This window comes from Siphateles boraxobius, unplaced genomic scaffold (assembly GCF_051911475.1).
Source record: "Siphateles boraxobius isolate OS27281-9 unplaced genomic scaffold, OSU_SipBor_1 65, whole genome shotgun sequence".
Lineage (NCBI taxonomy): Eukaryota > Metazoa > Chordata > Actinopteri > Cypriniformes > Leuciscidae > Siphateles > Siphateles boraxobius.
This window is the reverse complement of record NW_027509192.1, coordinates 16,782,079-16,806,659: the sequence shown is the minus strand read 5'-3', so window position 1 is coordinate 16,806,659 and position 24,581 is coordinate 16,782,079. Positions and strand designations below refer to the sequence as shown.

Genomic DNA, 24,581 nt, shown 5'->3' with positions numbered 1-24,581 from the left:
TTAACTGACTAGAGGCCCACAGAGAAGGAAATGAATAGTTGAAATAAAGTCGTTATTTTTGTTTGTTTTGCGCACAAAAAGTATTCTCGTCATTTGATAAATTTAAGATTGAGCCACTGTAGTCACTTGGACTATTTTAACGATATCTTTAATAACTTTTCGGGGCTGGCAAGTTTCAATCCCTGAAGAAGCCTATGGAGCTTTCCAGATCTCAGATTTCATCAAAAATATCTTAATTCGTGTTCCGAAGATGAACGAAGGTCTTACGGGGTTGGAACAACATGAGGGTGAGTAAATACTGACAGAATTTTTGGGTGAACTCAGCATTAACTAATGTTAACTTATGTGACATTATTGTAAAGGGATAACAGAACTCTGACACCATTTACAAGAAATGTTTCAATTGAATGACTGCAAAAGTTACATGTGGTGTAACCGTCAAGTAAAATGTAAATCAAATTTTCTGTACATCATCAATCATTATTTTCACAAATGTTTGCTCTTACAGTAATGTTTGCTCATATGCTGAAAAGAAGAACAAGCAGGAACAAACTTGTTTTTGTCCCGTGTAGTTTTTCCTTACAAGGAACAACAATCCTATTAAAAAACTATGTGACGAAAAAAACGAAATGAGATGCACCTTGCCCAGTTATGATTGTTTGCGATGTGCGGTCTGAAATAAAATAATAAAATAACTGGTGCTTTTGTTTTTCCTCAGACACCATGCGCACCTTGATGTCTCTTTGTGACCCGTGTCAGTGATTTTACTATCACTGATCCACCGCCTCTGCCTTGGTTGTCGTCGTGAGCAACCTTCATCCAGAGAGGGCTTCTGGGTACCTCCATGGCGGGGGAAAAGGGTCGTCGCAGCGTCATGGATATCAAGCGCCTGGCGGGGCTGCTCCAGCGTGGAGCCGGGCGATTGCTGGTCATTGACAGTCGGACTTTCTCGGAGTACAATGCCTCGCATGTGTACGGTGCCGTCAATGTCTGCTGTTCCAAACTGGTCAAGAGGAGGCTTCAGCAGGACAAGGTGTCAGTTACTGAGCTCCTCCAACCCAACGGAAAGGTCAAGGTATCAAGTGTGTGTTTGGGAGAATGTGTGGGTAGTTTACGTAATCAAGGAATTGGGGAACTATCAGTGGCATCCTAAAGGTGGTTGATGTCTGTACGTGGACACCTGCGAGGCTTTGAAGGGTTCAGTTTACAATGCTGTTCGTTTTTTGTGGACTTCACAACCATGTCGCTTCACAATATTATGATGAACTAATGTTTACTTGTGAACACCCATTAAAGAGTCCCTGCTTTTGGCGCCAACTTGCAACATCTGCAGGCAAATTCATATGCACATATAGTATTTGACACTTCCCTATGTAATATGATTTTGTAATTAGGTGTAGTAGTCAACAGTCAGTATGAAGTCGAAGAAAATTTTTGAGAACACAAATCAGGGGTTTTGTTGTTTTCTGGTGAGCAAATACCCTTGATCTACCCAGATTGCTCATTTCTAAATTTGGAGGACCAGTAGTTTATTGGTTATCAGAGGATCTGAAATTGGAGACTTGGGTTTTTCCTGACTTCTACATCGAATATGACATCATTTTTCCCGCCTGACTGGCATGCCAAGTCTTTATATTTTTAGGCACTCTGTGAAACTGACAGAACTCTTAGGGGGAAATCCAACCACCGACAGATGTCACGTAAAACTTAATGCCATTACTGATGAGGTCAGTGGCGAAAACTGATCCGCCTTTATTGCACACTTCGCTTTCCGGAAAATGTATGCCGCATAGGGAATGCAGTGCAATTTTATGTCACACCAATGATGAACACTGAAAGCAAAATCATGGTCTCAAAGCCACCATGACACAACAACCTTTTTTTTGAGGGCATAGATACAGCTTGCCTTTCTGATTGTTGGTTCATGAAATCAATTTTGTCAGTTCCTCATATTCAGATTCAAGAATGAGTGACCGACCTGTCATTCATGCAGTCCAACTCGTGCTTTTCCGGTTTGGCTTGCAATTAGAAGGTTTGCAAGCTCTTTGTAACCCATTTCAACTGTTTTTTTAGATACAAGTTTTTTGTCCCATCTATTAATTTACAGAGTTCACACTTACAATGACTTGAATACACCTCTTCTATGATAACCATGTTTTTCATTTCGGAATTTCAATTCATTTTGATATTTTTTGGGTGGAATGAAGACACTAAACTGTCTGTAGGTGTAAATGAGAGTGTGAATATCGGTGTGTTAGCCCCTGTGATGGACTGGCCATCCGTCCAGTGTGTCCCCTGCCTGTAGCTGAAGATGCTGGGATAGATGGACGGATGGATGGATGGATGGATGGATGGATGGATGGATTTATTTTTTTGGGTGGCAAAAACTGTCAAAACATTTCAGGGCGATACAAGTGTCCTGATATAATAATGAAGAAAAAAAAACGTTATTAAATTATTAAATTGTTGAAAAGAAAACTTTATTAAGTAGCTTGGCATAGTCCTCTATTATTATTTCTTAAAAAGCAACAACAACAATATTTGAACAAAGAATCATGCAGAAAACATACAACAGGAAATTAGATGCCTTGAAAAATATATTTAAAAACGTTTTTGAAAATAATGGTTAAGATTTCAAGGTGCGAGTAAATATTTTGTTATTTTTGACATTTTTAGAGTCCTGTTTTTTCATAACCATATGAAATCAACATGAATACAAAAGGTCTGTTTCTACGAATTTGGCAAATGCATTTTAAACTACATTTAATTTATATAGATTATTTAGATTATGTCATGGTATGATTTAACTATTCGGCATCCCTTGATATTTTGGGTACTTCAAAATATGTTTAATATGTTTTAGTATGGTGCTGGCGCTGAGCATGTCAGCTCTGGGCCTTTGTGTGCTATTTGTTTCCCAAAAAAAAAAAAATAGGCACTTTGATTCAGATTTTCTGGCCAAAACCAGTTCCATCTGAACTTAACAGAGTGGCACTGTTTTCTTGGGTCACTCTTTCGCTGCATTCCCTATTTCTTTCCACTGCCGAGCCTAGAGGCTGTGTGGCTTTTATTATCTCCCTCAGTAAAGAGGATAACACTTGTGATTAATGCAAGTCCTGGATAAAGCTAGAGCTATCTGGGTGTAAGTGGGGGAGGTGGGATGGGGGACGAATTCAGGAAACTCTTTGTTATTGGATGAGCATGACATCATAATCTTTAGTGTGGCCACTGACAGAGCGCTAGCTGAGCACGTGCAAATCGTCTATGCGACTAGCGATGGATCAAGACAAAACCCTACCCCCTACATCCCCCCCCACTGCTTTGGACAGCTGCCATTGCCAGAAGTTGTGGCATCAATGTGTGAGCTGAAAGTAACGACATCACCGCAACCAAAGGCCACCAGTGTGGTCCATTGTGAGCGCGAATAAAGGAAGGAAGTGAAAGAGGGTATAAATGGATGGGTAGCACACATCCACATTGAGATAATGCCCGAGGTCCCCCATGGCTCTGTGTTCGGCCCATTTCAGATTACATCAGCGGAAGGCACCATATGCGCCAATTGCCTGGCCTGCATTGTAAATGGGTCAGTGTTAAGTGTAGAAGATAGAGTGCAATGGTACAGAAACAGGTCTTCCTTTGCAGCCACAAACAGTCTTGGCTTATGGTAATCTGTGCTGCTGAATGTTCCATTGAGCTGGTACTGACAGATGGCTATGTGGTCGCCCAGAGCGAAGACAGCCGAATAGACAGATCTGAAAGATGTACGGATTGAACAATGGCCTAAGAAAGGAAGGCTATTATCATACCTTTATCTTGTACTCTTTGTAGTACCTTTTCAACATGTCACATGTAGACACTAATACATTTTTATATTTTCTAACGAAAACATCAATGATGTTTTTCCAAGCAAAACTCACCACCAGGTTAATGGCTAAAACAAATGTGCCCACTCCCAAGTCTCAATGAGATTCTGGCACCAAGGATGCATGGATTCCTCCTTCAGTGTAATTGAGCTGGATAAATAAAGACACTATAACTTTGCATCGTCGACACTTATTGAACTGAATGGAATCGACATTGAACTGACCTGAGTGGAATAATTACACTAATGCCTTCTATAGAGCAGCTTATAGCTGAATTGAACCTGCTTCATAATTGATGAACTTTTGCATTGACACAATTATGAACTGATTTGAAATAACACTGAATAAACTCTAAAGAGCTGCTTTACTGCGAAATTGATTAATTTTACAACATTAACAATGTTATTTTCCTGTTTATTAATGTAAAGCTGCTTTGAATCATTCTGTGTTGTATAAAAAGCTAAATGCTTAAATGTGACTTGACTTGAGCGATATGTATGCTAAAATATATGCAACATCTGAAATCCCATTAACATACTTAAAAGCAGTAAGTAGCTTCCTATACTGTAGCTTCCTAAACATACATTTTCACGTGAAAATTGACTGCCAACATTGTTGACTATGTCCTGATCCACTGAACGTGTAAAAGGACAGAGGACATACTTGTCAACAAGTTAAATTATAATAAATGAGCCAGAGAGCTGAATGGCACGGGTCAATGGTTTCAAGATATATCCACACAGGCCCCCGATAGGTGATATAAATAACCGAACGTGCCATTTTTTAAATTCTGCTGATGTCACAGCATGCAACCGATCTGAATATGTTACAGATCTCTGCAGTGACCTTGGGAACATCCTGTGGTTCTTGGAAAATGTAGCTATTTGACATGCTCGTCTTTGTGGGTGACACCTAACTATTACTGAACCTCTCTATTGCTTGGTTTAGTAATAAGTGGGTACCTAATTACAACCCCACAGCACTGGCTGACGGGATTTTCGAGGTGTCTCTGGCTATTTTCGGAATAGCATATTACCATAATATTTTTTATATTCCTTCAGTATGCAATATGCACTGTATACTATTTGCATTTTGTCAATTTCTGTATGTGTGGAATACCTGAATAAACTATATTTTTGGTTGCACTTTATTTTACAGTATGTGTACTAATCTAAGAAAGGACTGGCTAAACATGGGTTAATGTTAGGTTTAAGGGTAGCATCAGGGTTAGTACCTAGTTATTTCCCAGTTGTTACTATAATAAGTACATAGTATGTACATGGGGAACAGGACTGTAAAATAAAGTGCTACCATGTTTTTTTTTCTTAAATATTACAGTTCCAATTTCATCTTATTAATATTATCTGAGTGAAACGTCACATACAAATAATAAATGCATAAAATAATAAATACTATACATTATACTGTATATTATATATTCATTTTCTTAAATAAAATAATAGATATTATACAGTACATTTTTTAAATCATTAATAAATAAAACATAATGTTATACATTATACAGTACACATTATACATATATTTTCCAAAATAATTAATAATTAAAATAATAGATATTATACATTAGACAGTATATGTTATGTATTGCCTAAAAAATATACATTATACATGGCATTTCATAATTTAAATATTCAGCACACTGCAATAAATATCAGTGCACTTGAGTTGACCTTACTTTTCCTGTGTGAAATATGAGCTGTAAAATCTTTCTCTGTCGGCCTGTGTGATGTTTTTACCTAGAATTTTACACAAAATTTGATTTTTAGAAATAAAAACAAACTTTTAATTTCAGAGAAAACTGGACATCACTTTGTAAATTAATAATATGCCTGTCATTTTGATGTTGAACAGAAGGACCTATATAAGTAAAAAAAACAGTTGACAACAAAGTCATATGTGTAAATGTGGCAGCATTCATGTTTGCCCTATAGGTGACCCAGGCATCAGCAAGCCTTCACGGGAGGCCATGCTTCTAAAAGACCATAATCCCCAGGTGATGATGTCATGTCTGGATTTAGCTTTCATCCAATTAAGGTGGAACACCTTGTACCGAAGCGGAGGGGGCCTGTGGGAGACGGGCAGGACGAAGAGGACGGGGGCTCAGGACTAGTTTCTCACTATCCCCTGTCAATCAATAGCTCAGTTTAATACCTTATCTAACAGCTAAGCTTCACTTGCGTAATCGGTCAAGGTAAATGAAGCACGATAGGTGTAAACATATTTTAAAACCAGGACTATGGTGCTATTATTTAACTTTCTCAGTCAGCCGAGTTGGGCTGGCAGGGAACGCTTGGTACTCTTCCACCGAGTCCGACCTTCGGCAGGTGACATCACCTTTTAGGCACATTGCCAAGTTGACGGTGTTGTGGTGTACACACGCCGACTTTCGTTTTCTTTCACATACAACTTCTCACCTTCTTACTTGCTTTTAGACACACTTTGCATTTGCGAGGTTCACTAGTTGTGCTATGGATTTGAATTAAATGATCAATATATTGTGCTGTGAAGTCCAAAACTAATTTTCATTTAAATATGACAACTGACTGAAGTCCATTATTGTGGTCAACTTTTAAAATCAGGTCAGTGCTGTTTATAATAAAGGCTAAGGTTAAGGATGATTTGACCTTTTATTCAAAGACAAAGATGGTGTTTTCTTTTTATGAACTGGACAACTGATGTTTATTTAAAGCTGCAGTAGGGAGTTTTGAGAAAATGTTGACTTAGCCTGAAAATTTGAAGAAGCACAACTTACAGGTCCAACCCCCTTGCTCTCTGCTGAGCTACAGCCCTCCCTCCACAGCGGAGCCTGCCGTGAACGCGCAGACTAGTAAGCAGGACCACCGATGACGGCGGATTATAAACAGTTATGGAACATTCACTAATAGGGACGAAACATCAACAATATGCTTTACATTGAATATGGCCTGCCCATACTTTGACTACAAACTTGGTCCTCGAATCATTATGTATTTTGCAATACATGTAACTTTATAAGGTTGCACTCTTTCTATAATTATAAATAGCTACTAAGATAACGTTAAAGGATTAGTTCACTTTTTAAAAAAACTTTTGCTGATAATTTACTCACCCCCATGTCATCCAAGATGACCATGTCTTTCTTTCTTCAGTCGAAAAGAAATGAAGGTTTTTGATGAAAACATTCCAGGCTTTTTCTCCATATAATGGACTTCGATAGGACACAAACGTTTCAAGGACCAAATGACAGTTTCAGCGCAGCTTCAAATGGCTTTAAACGATACCAGACGATTAATGAGGGTCTTATCTAGTGAAACGATCGGTCATTTCAAAAATAAATAAAAAACTTTAAGTTTTATAAGCACAAATGCTCGCCTTGCTCTGTTCTGTGATGCAGGTTCGTGATCCTGTTCGAACTCGTTCATCAAAATGAACAAATCTTTTTTTGAGTCATTTCGTTCGTTGAATGAACGAAATGACTCCGAAAAAGACTCGTTCAAAATGAACAAATCTTTTTTCGAGTCATTTCGTTCGTTGAATGAACGAAATGACTTGAAAAAAGATTCGTTCATTTGGATGAACGAGTTCGAAAGGAGAGTCACGATCGACGGTACGCGCTCGCGCTGTGCAAGAGAGGGGTGATCAGCGCGTACACGAGCGTGATTGACACTGCTAAGACATTCCTCCTGGCTCTGATTGGTTGTTTCTGACCGGGAGCGGTGTATTTCTGCAAATGGCAATAGGACCACAGGGAGGAGCCAGAGGAGCTTGATTTTTTTCACAGATTATCTGTCTCATATTATACTTTCAGGACATAATGACAGTTTTAACAAATATTTGTTTACAAAAGCTACCTACTGGAGCTTTAACTGATGGATGATAAATATCAAGTTTTAGTAACTGTTGTAATTTGGTAAGAATAGGAAGTCTAGTCCACACCACAATTTTAACGATAAAGAATCAGAAAAATGTTGTCATTGGAATCACTATCACTGTAACATGGTGCGGTTGAAGCAGAGATGTGGCAGGATCCAAATGACGCACACGCTTTTTATTAACAGATTCTACAAACTATACAGACTGGATACTGGACTCTGGAACAGGAAAAACCCACACGAGCGTTTAACAGTAAAACATTAAATAAGAACTCACAAAGACAAGGCTGAAACACCGGGCTTAAATAATCAGGGACAAACGAGCTAGACAAGATAACAAGGGGGCGTGGGAAATCAGAAACACCTGGGATAACTAATAGACAAGACAGGGAACCATAGAACATGACAGAACACAAACCCACATCGTGACAATCACAAAAAAAAAAATTTCCCAGCTAATTAATGATAAAAATTCAACAGACTTTAAAGAGCTTGAGCATGTAAAGCTCCAGTAGGTAACTTTTGTAAACAAATATTGTTAAAACTGTCATTATGTCTTGACAGTAGAATATGAGACAGATAATCTGTGAAAAAATCAAGCTCCTCTGGCTCCTCCCTGTGGTCCTACTGCCATTTGCAGAAATACACCGCTCCCGGTCAGAAACAACCAATCAGAGCCAGGAGGAATGTCTTAGCAGTGTCAATCACGCTCGTGTACGCGCTGATCACCCCTCTCTTGCACAGCGCGAGCGCGTACCGTCATTCGTGACTCTCCTGTACGAACTCGTTCATCCAAATGAACAAATCTTTTTTCGAGTCATTTCGTTCATTCAACGAACGAAATGACTCAAAAAAAGATTTGTTCATTTTGATGAACGAGTTCGAACAGGATCACGAACCTGCATCACAGAACAGAGCAAGGCGAGCATTTGTGCTTATAAAACTTAAAGTTTTTTATTTATTTTTGAAATGACCGATCATTTCGCTAGATAAGACCCTTATTAATCGTCTGGTATCGTTTAAAGCCATTTGAAGCTGCGCTGAAACTGTCATTTGGTCCTTGAAACGTTTGTGTCCTATTGAAGTCCATTATATGGAGAAAAAGCCTGGAATATTTTCATCAAAAACCTTAATTTCTTTTCGACTGAAGAAAGAAAGACATGGACATCTTGGATGACATGGGGTGAGTAAATTATCAGCAAAAGTTTTTTTTAAAGTGAACTAATCCTTTAACGTTATCTTAGTAGCTATTTATAATTATAGAAAGAGTGCAACGTTATAAAGTTACATGTATTGCAAAATACATAATGATTTGAGGACCAAGTTTGTAGTCAAAGTATGGACAGGCCATAGTCAATGTAAAGCATATTGTTGATGTTTCGTCCCTATTAGTGAATGTTCCAAAACTGTTTATAATCCGCTGTCATCGGTGGTCCTGCTTAGCCTGCGCGTTCACGGCAGGCTCCGCTGTGGGGGAGGAGCTTTGGAAGGAGGGCTGTAGCGTAGCAGAGAGCAAGGGGATTGGACCTGTAAGTTGTGCTTGTTCAAATTTTCAGGCTAAGACAACATTTTCTCAAAACTCCCTGCTGCATCTTTAAAGCAGAAGACGAAAAAACTGCAGTGCGCACTTTTAATAAACAGAACATTATCGTCCATTGGTGTGAATGCTAGTTATTGTTATAGTTATCTCTATAGTGTATCGTTCTTGGTGTGAAGACCCGACTCAAACAATGATTCATTCACAAGTCAGACAAGTGACTAGGGGTTAGACGACTTCAGATTTTTTTAAGTCGACATTTATGTGATGTATGTGAGCCGACATCGACTAGTCGCTGATGACGTCATTAATGAACAAATAAGCCAGAACCTTGAGCCGGGACTCAAACGCGTGTTGCTTTGTGGGCAGCGCTGTGTCATAAGCCATACAAATAAAGAAGCACATAAGGATATTTAGCACAGTAAAGCATTAAGAGAGCTACTCTACTAATAGTGAAGCTGTGGGTTTTAGTTTCTAAGAAATATATGCTAGAATTTTTCCATTTCTAAGCTATTTTATTGATAGATCACAGAACAGTGTTAACAATACAGTTCTTCACTGCTGCACTTTTTCTGTGTGTGTGCGATCCTATGTGTGGAGCTACTGTCTTCATCTGTGTGCGTAATAGGCAGCAGCTCATTAGTTTAGAACGGCGATTAACTTGCGTGTACAATAAGCTGTTTAAAACTGTTTAAATCTTGTGGAGCACACTCAGACTATGCATTTATTTGTCATTTTAACTGTTTGGAAATGGAGCGTAAAAGTGGACTTCAAAGATTCTTATCCTGTTGCGCCCTCTATAGGCCATGATCAGCGACTAGTCGACATCAAGGTGCCGTATGTAAGTTTTTGATTGTACTAAAGCATAAAAATACCATACCATGCTTGCAGATATTTAGGGAACATGCTGAGACTGAGTTCACAGAATCGTTTCTCTGAAAAACAATGATAGAGCCAGTTATTTTTATTTGAAACGGAATGTCTGTTATTGTTTAGGGCTGTGCGATATCGCACGCTTTTAATTTACCCAATAGTATTTCGCCACCACAGGTTGCCAGTTACCACATTAATTTCTGTCCTTCTAAAAAAAAGTAGTGCTTGAACAGTTGAATTGAGATTAATCTTGATTTTCAAGATTTTCAGTGAATAGCAATGTAAATTTCTTACAAAGTCTTATGGGCCACATTGTGATATTCTGGCGGGCTTGAAAGCTTCATTCCCTGTTTATTGCAAATGGATAGAAAACGTAGAAAATTCTTCATATTCCGTAGTCATACTTGCCTTATTTAATTGCTTTTTCTTTTTTTTTGTGACTGGAAATCACAATGGAGTGGTGACCAATATAACCAAAGCAGTTTTTGCTACACACTCATATATGCATTCCTATTAATCGTCTATATTGTTGGTGTTTTCACTTCCTGCATGACTTTCCTCTTCTCATCACCCTCTTTTTTGCTCCTCCATCTTTCTTCATCTTCTTCCTCTGTCACTGGCCTCGTTCCGCCTGCCCTCCTCTCTTTCTGTTTTCTCCAGTAGTGCTCCAGTACTGTAGTGAGTCATTCTGCAGCGGCTCTGGCTGATGGTCATGTGATCAAAAACTGCCTGACAACATTGAGACAGCCGGGCTCGCGTGCAGCCACACAAAGCTTCACACTCCTGCAGCATCGCAAACACACACATAAGCGCATCACAAAAGTGCATGCACTCTCATTCAGGTATAACGCACTAGTGCACGCGCTGAAGCCTCGCAGCTGACACTTTTTGTGCGAAATGCGTGTCATTTGGAGCATGAATAGAATGATACCACACCTTTGCTCTTGATTCTTGCATGTTTGTCTGTTCCACATTAATGCACATTAAAAAGCTGGGGCCTTTCATAAAAATGTCATAGCACAGTGATTGAGCGATTTATCGGACGGATTGATTAATTAGCCAATAAACATGCACATCTGGCCAAAATGCTGTCTCCCCCTTGTGTCAGTTCCACAATATATTGTCTGATGTATTAATATTTATAGTATATTGCTCATACAAACAAACATATTAGTATTACTCTTTTAATGTAATAATTGATATATAATATATTGCATTATGATATTGTCAGTTCCACAACCCAACATCCTTATCAATATATAATATATATATGTAAATATATATTATTTATAATATATCATTTATACAATATATTATTGTAATATACTGTTTAAATGCTCTACAGTAAATATTCTAAAAAGTAATAATTGTTGTAAATAATTAATATTGTCTAATATATTATTAATTATAGAAATGATCATATATATATATATATATATATATATATATAAATATATATAGTCAACAGAACAAGGAAACAATATTTGTGTTTTATTTGTTTTTAATATTGCTATTTAGGTTTAATTTATTTTTATTTCCATTTAATTATTGTAGTGCTTCAATTTAAACTTATTTCAGTTTATTGCCAAGGCAACATTTTTTATTTTCGTTAAATTTAAGGTTTTCAACTAGTATTTAGGTTTTATTTTATTTCAGCTTTATTAACATAAATGTTACTTATAGTTAACGATATAGTTATTCATAATAACCATAATTTATGTTTAACTATATGTGTGTGTGTGTGTGTGTGTGTGTGTGTGTGTGTGTGTGTGTGTGTGTGTGTGTGTGTGTGTGTGTGTTTGTGTGTGTGTGTGTGTGTAATGTATGCATGTATGTATGTGTGTGTTTTATAATATGTATTCAGAATTGTACAAGAACAGATTCTTGTAAAAATTATAAATAATAAATATCAAATATTGTAAGTAGTTAATATTGTCTAATATATTATTAATTTTCTAATTACATATAGTATTCATCATTGTCTAATTTTATGTATGTATGTATATGTTAATACAGTATTAATACATGTTTATGTAAACAATCATTTTCAGAATATTCATTTTATACATGATTTTTGTATCTGATTATATCAATTATATGTGTCATTAATATTATTATTTTTTTAGCTTTTTTGCATGTTACATTTGCTATAATGCCATCATGGCAGCCTTATATGGTGAAAATAGTCAGATGGCCGTTTGCATTGCAGCTTCTACCTACGACTTCTAACTGATATGTTCCTGTGTGTTTGTGCACTCAAGGTGGACCTGGCCCGCAGACAGGAGGTGGTGGTGTACGATCAGGGCACGAAAGACGCTGGTCAGCTTTCCAAAGACAGCTTCGTCCACATCCTCCTGAGCAAGCTGGACGGCTCCTTCCACAGGGTGTCTCTGCTCACAGGTACAGAACATCAGCTTTACTGAGACTCACGCTGGGAAACTGAGGTCTGATCTGCAGGAGAGGCTTCTGGTTTATACCAGCAGATGGCGATTCTTACATCACAGATTCTCAAACACACTCCTGCGTTATGCCGTCATTCCCACACATTTACTTTACACGTTCTCTCTCTCTCTCTCTCTCTCTCTCTCTCTCTCTCTCTCTCTCTCTCTCTCTCTCTCTCTCGCTCTCTCTCTCTCTTTCTCTCTCTCTCTCTCTCTCTCTCTCTCTCCCCCTCTCTCTCTCTCTCTCTCTCTCTTTTAATTTCCCTTTCAGCTCTGTCTTGTCTGTGTGTTTTTTTTTTCAGTGCAAATGAATCAGAGGCCTTGATGATTAATGTTGTGTGCTGACAGATTTTTTTGTTATGTCATCATTTAAGGAATGCACACACTCGAGTTGTCGAGTACTCATTTTGCACCATGTAGTTGGCTAGTTAAAAACATTCATTGTTTTCAAATTGAGTTTTCATTTGCGTTATTCCTTGGCGTAGGCACCAACAAAATATACTCACCTAAATCCCTCCATTACCGGTGTTGTTTTTATTTTATTTTACAGTTGTTATGCTTTAATCAATGCATACTGGTCATTTTATTTGTAGTGATTATAGTGATCTGCATTTTTGTCGGACAAAACTTGGAAAATTAGCAACCCGGAGTTAGCATTTTAGCACTTCTTGTTCCATCGTTTTTAATTGTTTTTTGGTTAAATACCTGAAATAAGGTCTGTGGTGAACACAAGCTTAAGATATTTTCAGATATTCTACGCCATCAAATACATCAGTAATGCGCCATGCCGCTATTGTGATGTTTTAAATCTGTTACGTGTCTTGAAAAAGGCAGTTGCTAACAAGTGGCTAAATGGGACTACAGAGGTTTTCTGGGACATTAAACAGCCAAACAGAAGAACTCATCTACTCACTAGTTCACTTTCACAACCTCTTTGTGTTTAAAATTCCACTCTTGCAAACCGTTCTAACTCAAACTTTCAGGGATTTTTTTTTTTTTTTTTAAATAAAGACTGAAAGAGAGTTATGTGAAAATGGTGTAATTCGTTCCTAACTTTAACTTATGGTGATTGTATTTAGGCTTCATTAATGTTGTGTTCATTTGTGAAGATCATCATGATGAACAAAAAGTATAGGAATCATAAACATTTGTTGGTCACAGAGTTTATTTTCTGCAATAATCCAAAAGCCAATGGAAAAATCCTATTAGGTTTTTAGAGGAACCATGGTGATGCGAACTTGGTTGGCCAAGAAAAATATGTCACAATGCTGCACTCTATTATTAATAAGATTCATTGAAAGTTTTTTTTTTTTTTAAATAGATGTTGAAGTTAGCTTTATTTAAACCAATAATAAAACACAATTTTATGTACATTATAATTGTTGAATTGATTTATTTTTAAGTTGAGTATGTTACTCAAATCCTTATCTGCAAACTTCTGAGGGAAAGAGTCAAGGATGATGTCATGTAGGGATGTGCGATATCACGATATTTGATCGTGGACGACTAAAATGTCTGTTTATTTCATTTGTATATTAAGTCGTGTATGTTAAATGTGTATCTTTGTTCTTAATTTTTAATAACAAAGAAAATAATGACAAATATTTTTATCTTTGCCACTTTGGCCTTTGTCAGCCATTCTTTTATATTTTGTTCCCTAAGGCTTTGTTTTTAAAATAGGGACATTAATCTGACTGTAATGCTCAGGCACTTGCAAAATAGTAAAACCAACATGAAAAAGAATTGTGAAAAAATCGTGATATGATATCTTTGCCATATTTCCCACCCCTAATGTAATGCTAAGTGTTTCCGCAGTGTCTATGCACTGGTCTGACAGGAATCTCCTGCTGTCAATCAAATAATGTCATAATTCACAAAGGAGCTCTAGTTGCCAAAGGCATGATTGTTAACCGCCATATGCAGAACAAACCTTAAGAAAACACTACAGAAAGTTTTTACACCCCAAAAATACAGACTTCTTTTCAATTTCTTCTTTGCACACTTCCTCATACCTATAATTATTACTTTTGGTGAATAGCGACTGTCACAGCAAAGTTTGTTTCTCAAAGTGATGAGTCTGTAGAAACCCTCAAAGTAGTCAGTTTTCTGCGTGAAGCAAGCTTATGTTTTTTCTTCTTCCTTCTCTCACTTATTACTAAGCTGCATGATCCAAATATGTCAGCAGTGAAAAGAAGCTCAAATGTATTTCAGTCAGGATTTGGGGAAATTTCACCACTTCTGCAAATCTTGTGCTGAAGTGTCTGTCACTTTCAAAGCTTAAGTCACATTTAGTGTTTTTCGGTAAGCTTCTCCCACCTTAAATTAGAAGTGTCACGCATGACATGGAAGCTTAACACAGCCATCACTGAAGCTGAAACAGCACAAGCTTGATTTTTAAAAAACGCATTCCTCATCTTTGCTAAGGCGAGCTTCACTATACACCCACTATTGCTCAACCACTGCAAATATAGGAATATTGCTGTTAGGGACATGAAATATGAAGTGTTTTTCAGAATTCATGCTTGTATTATAATTTTCAGACTCTGAAAATAGTTCTTTGTGTACATGAGGCCAGGATAGAAGACGTCATTATTTTATTAAGACCATATTAAGACAATTTGAATGACAAATGGCTCTTGGCGGCCTTTGATAAACATTAAAGGACAGCTCTAGAGGAGATGATGTAACGTTTCTGGATGTATTCAGTGCAGTACATGCAGTATTATATTAACATTATGTGTGTTTCATGTGATCTGGATTTGGTATCGACTGGTTTTTAAGCCAGTTATAGGTATCTTTTGCTGTAGCGTGTCAGTACGAAATAGAAGTTTACCTTTCCAAACAATCCTTTTGATTTTTGTACGCACAAGTAGACTGACAGCTTGTTTCTGCCACAGAATTAAAAATAAAAAAGGTAGTTGCGACTTTTTATCTCACAACTCGGACTATTTATCTCAGAATTGCGTGATATAAAGTCGCATTTGTGTGTTATAAAGTCACAATTTCAAGAAATAAACTCGCAATTCAAATTTTTCTCAGAATTGCATGTTTATTTACATCTCGCAATTGTGAGTTTATATCTTGCAATTGTGACTTTATAACACGCAATTGTGACTTTATAACATACAATTGTCACACCAAATATTGATTTGATTTAGTTAATAGAAGTTAATTGATAAATGAAATCTATTTATGACATTATTTTTGAAAGCATCCTCACTTTACGACATTTTTACACAAGTACCTAAAACATTTCACAGTAGCTTGTGGCTTAAGTTTGGAGCACTGTTGTACAAATGAGTGATCATTAATGGAGTTGCAGCCTATGAAGAGTTTTTCAGATCAATGATAATTCTACTGTTAGGATGCCTACCTAAGAAGCAACATATGAAGAGAGTAACCCTGCTCACTAGGGTTTGAAACAGAGCTACAGAGTTATGCAACAATGTTTTTGGTTTAGCAGCAGATTAGATCAGATGTTATGATCGTAATCGTGATGATTGTAAGTGATAGACTCTAAATGAACAGGAAGTTTATGACCATTTCCTGTCTCAGGCAGTCACAGTTTCCTTTACTATCAATGCTATCTGGATTAGAGAGTGTCGTTTATGCACAAATCAACTTTGAAACTCCCTCAAAACACATGCAGACTGATACATGTTCTTAAAGAAGTTTGCTAGCAACTGTTGTGAAATCTTGGTCAGTGAACCTTACAGATGCATTATGTAAAAATGTAATTGTACCAAAATGTAATCTGATAATAAAACCACAATTTCGGCACATTTTAGGCACATTTTGACATTTCAGGTATTGTGAAACTTTAGAGCAAAGAAACCGTATGTGTTTACTGTTTAGTGTGCAAATTTGGAAGCTAGTCAACATACATGGCCATGTTTATGGAGTAATGGAAATGGAGTATAACGTGAAAGATGTCGTCCGCCTTTAGCTTATTGAAAAGTATGGCGGTGGCGCAAGTCCAAATCGCATGAGTGTTACTTTACACTGAAACTACCTTTACCTTACTGCATGGTTTAGCTCAGACTTCGTCTCGGTTTCCTTTCTGTGAACTTGTTTGTGGAGCATGTCACAAAAATGATCCGGAACTCAGCATATACTACTTGTCTCACAGTTGTTGTTTTCTATTGTTTTGTTAATCTGTAATCTGTTAATTATTTAAGTAATAATATTAATATATTATAATATATTCCGCTTATATATTCCTTATATGTATATTATATATATATATATATATATATATATATATATATATATATATATATATATAATTTTATTCAGTTTTTTCTCTATTCACTGAATATCAGCAGATGTGTAATGTGATGATGTGTGAATCCTAATTTTCTGTTATTTATGCTACTTTTTGCGCATATAAAACTAAACTCATGAAAAATATATTTTCTTTTTTTTTAATGGGTCACAGATACATATAAATTCTAAATTATTTTAATTCAAATTTAACACACTTTTACTAATCGGTTAACGACTTTCATTTGTCGGTTAGGGAAAAAATCCAAAATGAACATCCCTACTGTTAAGAAATGATAACACATCTGAACCAGCTCTTTGGGTCCACCCGGTTTACTGTCATAAAGATTGTCTTTGTTGCCTGTTGAGTTGGCTTACTGTTTCCGGTTAATGTGTGGCGATCACAGGTTCTTGGACTGAAATGTTATGCATGCTGTTGTTGAATTTGATCTTCCATCTCCCTCCACAGGCATCTCATCCACGCTGTCCTTCTTATTGCAATGACACACACATTTACACACACAGAGTTCACAGCCTGAATCTTTCACACCTTACCCACAGGGATGTGCTGCAGAACGTACGCGTGTATCCTACAGATGTGCAGTCACTCTTAATCTCTATAGCCTGTCGCCATCTGCCTTTGTTTTTCTATGCATGGTGGGACTTCAAGTCCACTGGGTCACCTATATGCATTTGTATGTGTGTCATTTTCTCCAGGTATTACATGGGTCAATGACATCATACACATTTTTTTCTCTGTTAATTCATTATTTTTGGTATTAAAATATATTTTGATATTTTTGGGGTACATACAGTCTGATACAATTGTCCTGATTTCATAACGAAAGAAAAAAATCCTCAAATTGAACTTCATAACCGCGCCACTCGTATTGGTTTGAATGGGGAAAAGTGCAACGCTCAGTATGGCAGAATAAGTCCTGCCTTCTAAATAAGAGCCAGTCGGCGATTCGTAAAGTCATCACGTCACTAAAGCTAACGTTAGAATCTCCGGAGTCAGTCAGACTTGCATACTCATTAGCTTGATTAAAACTTGTTTGAACAAAAACAAAATTTTGTTTTCTGTCATGATTCGAGCGTTTAGAAACAAAATGTATTAGTCAGTTGTTGTCAGGTTTCATTGGTGGTTTCAAATATGAAATTTAATTGTAAGCTTGGCGAACAGTTTTGGAGAATTTGATGTTTCCCCATTCAGAAAGATAAGAGCTGCACTTGCATGCCCGAGAGGCATTTCAAAGATGGCCGCCAAGTGAAATGACTTGTCTTAAAGGGACTTTGGTATAACTAACATGCAGAAACCCATGAATATTTTCCTTTTGATCACTTCCAGGGGTATTCGAAAACAAATTTGACTGCATTGCTTTCGTAGTGTAGACGTACATGTGGTCGAATGGGTCAAAAGACTCTTATTCTGTACCTACTGATCTAAAGCGTAAACATTATGGGACGCGCTAGCCAGACAGGATTTAAATTTTGACAGACAATTTGACCTTTTTATGACAAGCCAATTTAAGTTCATATTGCAAAATGTCATGTGGTGCGACTTTATTTTAAATACCGTAAAAGCTTTTCAAAATCATATGAAACCAACATAATTTCAGAGAGTGAATTTATAACATGACACATATTTTAAACTTCCAGATGCTCTAAAATTGTCTGCTGCACAATTCCATTCAAAAAGGACGAGTAAAATGTCCTCTGTACCACCAATAGTTAACGCAGCAAAAGTGGGAGGAATTCGTAGAAAGTAGAAAATTATGCTCAATTAGAAGATGAAAGTTTCAGCTTGGCAGGGACCAGAGCGCGGCTGTTCCTTCCCCCTTTGTATTTAGCTGCTTTTGGAGCTGAATTCAGCTTTGTCTAACTCCCGGGCTTCTATTATGCAATTGGGCGTTTCTTGCTGAAGTGTTTGTGTGTGTTCGCCAAAATGAGGTAATGAACAGGTGGTGACGCATTCACTCTAAAACAATATCAATATATCCTTTCACTGTAAGCCTGCCCTCAACATTACGTTCTCTCTCAGACTCCAGACTCGCCACGGTCAGCCAAAGCTCCAGTTTTGCCGCCGTTTCTACGCCCAGTTGAGGTAAAGGACAGGAGGGCATTCATGATTTAAACCAGCACAGGAACTTCTCTGGAAAAATGTTTCCTATTATATTTGCGCGACTTTAACTGTTGTAAGCCAAGATTGTGAAATACAAGTCATTTTTTAGCATAAACATTCAGGGTTCCAAGATGCATTTTTAAAACATAAATGTACAGTCAATCTACCAACTCTGAAGTCAAGTTAATCGTGTCAATTAAACACTAACAAAAATGGCACTAAATGAGATCCCACTGTTGTTTTTTTAAATGCATGCATTTAGCAGACGCTTTTATCCAGGAACAAAAGCAATTACTCAAAGAGGCAATATACAATGCTAGGTTTATTAGACAACTAGAGTAGGGAGCAAACTAGAAAAGAGAATAAATACAGTTAAAGTTAAAGTCCCCCTGTAGTCAAAAATTTTATCCCTTAAAACTCATCTTTGATCATCAAAATTACATATTTAAATGTTTTTTTTTCCTATGAAAAAATGTCTTCATGCCTTAGAATAGCATGAATGTAACGCTATAGCCTTCCCTCGTTTAGTATACGCAGTTCTATGAATAATGCAAATTAGCCCCGCCTCCACTCACTCACACCAGCTCAGAGATCCTCTCGTTGACGATCACACGTTGATCTGATTGGTTACAAGGTAGTTTGTGATGTCAGAAACACCAGCGATTTAAAAGCGGTGTTTTTGAGACTGTCCAAAGACACTGCAGATACTGCACAGACTTGCTTCACTGCAGTTTTGAGGAGAAAATACTCAGCAATGGTGTTGACTTGTGAATTTGCACATGCTTTGTCTTAAACTATATTAAAAACACCATATAGACATATAAACAACATTAAAAACGTCTCAGGTTACGTATGTAACCCTGGTTCCCTGAGAGGGAACGAGACGCTGCGTTGAGACGCGGTGGGAACGCTCTGCGTGATTGCGTCGTGAAGCACGTGTATAATCAGTCCAATGGAAGAGCGAGACGTCATAGGCGGTGACTTCATAGACCAGGAAGCTATAAAGCACACCAGAAAACAGACCGCGACAGCTTCTGAAAAAGCCTGAAGCAAGTCGATCAGGGCATGCAGGAAGTATGGCAGGAGAACGCAGCGTCTCGTTCCCTCTCAGGGAACCAGGGTTACATACGTAACCTGAGACGTTCCCTTTCAAGGGAACTCGAGCTGCGTTGAGACGCGGTGGGAACCCCAAACCCACTACGCCATAAGACAAATGCCCGTTCTGTGTGAAGTCCTTGTGCACACTAGAAGCAAGCAACCTAGCCCCGGGAGTGGAGAGGTGTAGGTCATAAAATCTGACAAATGTATGAGGTGAGGACCAGCCTGCCACATTACAAATATCCTGAAGGGAAACAACCGAAATTAAAGCCTAGAGGCAGCCATACTCCTAGTAGAATGGGCCTGAACAGCCACAGGTGAACGCTGTCCGGCCGCTTCATAAGCAAGTGAGATAGCCTCAACTACCCACTTGCTCATTATCTGTTTAGATGCAGGGCAACCTATCTTAGGTTACCCGAAGCAGACAAATAATTGTTCTGATAAACGCCACTGAGCAGCTCTGTGGACCTAAGCATCCAAAGCCCGGACAGGGCATAACAGATTTAAGATTTTCCTGATCTGGGGTATTAAAGGTGGAGGACAGAAGGCCTGGAGCACAAATGACCCGCACATTTAGTAGGGACCTAGAAATACAACCCGATCTGGGGTGAAGAAATACTACCACCAACCAGGTGCAAATCCAAGTACGACGGAGAAGACGAAATTAAGGATCTCTCCTCAGAGATAGCCCAGCAAAGAAACATTCATTACAGAAATCAAGTACTGTACCAACAGGGCAGAAACGAGATTTAGAAGGCGTTCTTTGCACCAGGCAGAGAACAGCATATTAGTCTTCTCGTGGAGGGAGCTCTAGACTGGAGTATGGTCTCCACGACCTCGGTCGAGAAAGCTGAATCTATGAGCTGGGCCCCCTCAGAGGCCGAGCCCACAGTATCCACAACTCCAGAGCTCCCAGGAGCAAAGATATCGGGAAAAGCGTATAGGTGTAGCGGCAACCACACCTATTACATTACATCCAGTCCAAGCGGAGCTGGATGCGTGAGGGAGAACCACAAGGGCAATGCATTGTACAAGCGATGCGAAAGGTCGACTTGTAGTTTGACCGAAGTTCTCCCTAAGAAGCTCCACCACCTCGGGGTGAACTCTCCATTCCCCGGGCCACAGCCCCTGCCTCAACAGGATATCTGCTCTGATATACGAGACCATCAGTGTGTTGTCCGGACCCTTCTCCGACCAACCATTCATGATTGCCCCCGACTTGTGAGGGAAACATCCGTCGATAGCATTATGCGTCAACAAGAAGCCCCCAACACTGGGCCTGGGCGAGGAACCAAGGTTCTTCCACATGACCGAGGCACGAAGGCATAGCCGCGTGACCTTGATCATGCGAAAACGGATTTCCCCTCGGAGAAAACCCCTTGGTCCCGAGCCACCACTGCAGGGGTCTCATGTACAGAAGGCCAAAAGTAACTACGTTCGACGCAACTGCCATGAGCCCCAGCCAAAGACCTTTCACCGAGCGGCCACTCATGACCGCCCCCCATCCTGTGAGGGAAGCATCCGTCGATAGCGTGACGCGTCGACAAGAAGCACCCAGCACTGGGCCCTGGGCGAGGAACCAAGGTTTCTTCCACATGACCGAGGCACGAAGGCATAGCCGTGTGACCTTGATCATGCGAAAATGGATTTCCCCTCGGAGAAAACCCCTTGGTCCCGAGCCACCACTGCAGGGGTCTCATGTACAGAAGGCCAAAAGTAACTACGTTAGACGCAACTACCATGAGCCCCAACAGTCTCAGAGACTGTTTGCAGTGAGTGACTGACCTAGTTTTACATTCTTTACGGCTGTGAGAATCGCAGAAATACGTGCAGGAGACAGACGTGCTTGCATTGTTGTCGAATCCCATAATACACCTATAAAGTGGTCCTCTGAGCTGGGAGGAGTACACTCTTTTTGGTGTTGAGCCGCAACCCCAACCTCCTTATGTGGGACAGAACGACATCTCGATGTTGAACTGCCAAAAGCTCGGACTGAGCTAAAATCAACCAATCGTCGATATAATTTAATACACGAATGCCCTGGAATCTCAGAGGAGCCAGAGCTGCATCCACGCATATTGTAAAAGGTGTGGGGTGATAACCTAGGCCGAATGGAAGAACCCGATACTGGTATGCTTCGCCCCTGAAAGCAAACCTCAGGAACCTCCTGTGATGAGGATGGATAGATAAGTAAGCGTCCTTTAAGTCTATTGTGACAAACCAGTCCTCGGACTGAATCTGTGACAATCATATTTAGCGTAAGCATACTTTGAACTTAAGATTCTGAAACCTGCTGTTTAATTGACGCAGTTCTAGAGTAGGACGCAACCCCTCATCCTCTTTCGGAACAATGAAGTAATTGCAGTAAAACCCTGACTGTCTGCCGGGAGGTGGAACCCCTTCTACAACTCCTTTTGCAGAAGTGTCAGTACTTCCTGCTCCATAACCAAAGCCTGCTCGGGGTCCACCACAGTGGGGATGGACCCCTAGAAATCTGGGCGGACAAGAACCGAATTCTGAACCCTTTTCTATAGTGTGCAGGACCCACCGAGAAATATGTGGCAGTAGTTTCCACGCTGCCAGAAATTCTACTAGGGGAACCAGTCTCTCAAGACTGGCCTCTGGATTTGGTTGAACAGTCACTAAGGGTGCCCTGAAGCGGCGAACCGGCAGGGAACAACCGAACTGACCGTTCTACGACCCTCCTCGGAGGATCGTATGGGGACGCTGACACCTCGGTGCCCTGAACGGGGAACCGGCAGGGAACAACCGAACTGGCAGTGCTGCGACCCTCCTCAGAGAGTCGCACCCCAGAGGGCGCCGAGGAGAAACGATTTCTCAAAACCGTCCCTGCCCCGGAGGAGCCCTCAGAAGCTTTATTAGAGATGACGACAGTCCTCAGATCTTGCCTCCCTTTAAATAACTTAGTTCCAACGACCCTCCTCGGAGGATCATTGGAAAAAGCAGGCACCTCGGCACCCTGAAATGGCGAACCGGCAGGGAAACCGAACTGACTGCTCTACGACCCCCCTCGGAGGATCGTTTGGGGACACTGACACCTTGGTGTCCTGAACAGCGAACTGGCAGGAAAACCGAACTGGCAGCGCTGCGACCCTCCTCAGAGAGTCGCACCCCAGAGGGCGCCGAGGAGAAACGATTTTCTCAAAACCATCCCTACCCCGGAGGGGACCACCCTTTAGAAGCTTGATAGCCTAGGCGTCAGGGCTTCCTATTGTCCAAGCTTTTTTTATAGATAAAATAGTCCTCAGATCTTGCATATCTCTAACTGGCTAGACTGCTACCGCCACCCAAGTCCCCTTCGATTGTGGAGGAGCCCAAATGGCGATGCTCGTTCTTGCACTCTGTGCTGCGAAGAGCTTAGTAGACTGAGACTGCTCCACCCTGCAGTCTCAGGAACATTAGATTGGTGAGGAAGAAACCTCTGGAACGCCGCTGAACGGTTTATTCTTAGTTTTTTTTTTTTTGAAAGCGGAGCGTCCAGAAGAACAGACATAATTTTATCTTATTTTTCTTTATTTTTAAATCAGAAAAACGTATATATATATATATATATATATATATATATATATATCACTCAGTGGCCACCAGCAGGAAAACAACCGAACTGGCCGTGCTGCGACCCTCCTCAAAGAGTCGCCACCTAGAGGACGCAGAGGAGAAACGATTTCTCGAAACCGTCCCTCCCTAGTATAGTTTATCTGTTTTTGCACGACGCAATTCTCGAATAGCGTCAGTGCTGACAACCTCACATTCATCCATGTCTTTATAATTTACCCACCAGCGTTGCCTAATAAAAATGTTTTATTTAGATGGCTGGTGGGTAACGTCGGGGTTAAAAATGATGACGCCGACTCGGGAGAGAGAAAGCTAGCAAGCGTCTCTTTAACCCGAGGCACTGTCATACCATGATACTTAATACCCATAGCATTACTATAGTTAGACGTTGGGCATTAAACACATAAAATAGAAACCGACTTATTCCACGATCTCGACACCTCAGTGTGGTGTGGAGATAAGGAAAAAACGGCAGTCCCCGACGAGGAGGCTGAGATACAGAGTTTTTCTGTTTTTAGATTTATTTCATCTAATAAACTCTTTTTATTTTCACTCTCATAATGTTCAGCTGGCCAGAAAATATTTAACTAGCAACAGCACTAGATAAACCTCCTTTTAAAGCTCCTCTTTATTCAACAGAGTTATGAGCTGACTTATTTATTCATTTATTGAAACTCAAACATCTGCCTTATATCTTAATATCTTTATTTGTTTTGTTCTCTTTTTCTAAACAAAACACTAACGATACCAATTCCTCGGAACTGGAAATCGCCAGCACTGGATCTGGCAGGTGAAAGCTGAGATAGGGCGGGGCCCGTCCCAACCCACGCTGTCAGATCCGTTTGCGAACCCCAAAATGCGAGTCGCCGCCGTGCATCGGCAGCAGCGGGACCCGCGCGGGGAGCGCGACCCGAACCGTCCTCCTCGAAGAACGCC

At 39.5% G+C, this 24,581-nt stretch overlaps 1 protein-coding gene across 4 annotated transcripts in view; it reads left to right on the top strand.

Moving 5' to 3' along the window:
* The window catches only part of dusp8a (dual specificity phosphatase 8a), a 53,378-nt gene that overhangs the window by 12,206 nt on the left and 16,591 nt on the right, over positions 1–24,581 (top strand). For 2 of the 4 annotated variants that reach the window (XM_077211344.1, XM_077211345.1), the window contains exons 2-3: positions 719–1,075; positions 12,407–12,545. In XM_077211344.1, coding sequence (XP_077067459.1) covers positions 845–1,075; positions 12,407–12,545 — 370 coding nt within the window. In that variant the 5' untranslated portion in view covers positions 719–844. Of the gene's footprint in view, positions 1–718; positions 1,083–12,406; positions 12,546–24,581 lie in introns of all 4 variants that reach the window. The other 2 variants (XM_077211346.1, XM_077211347.1) reach the window with 1 other exon arrangement.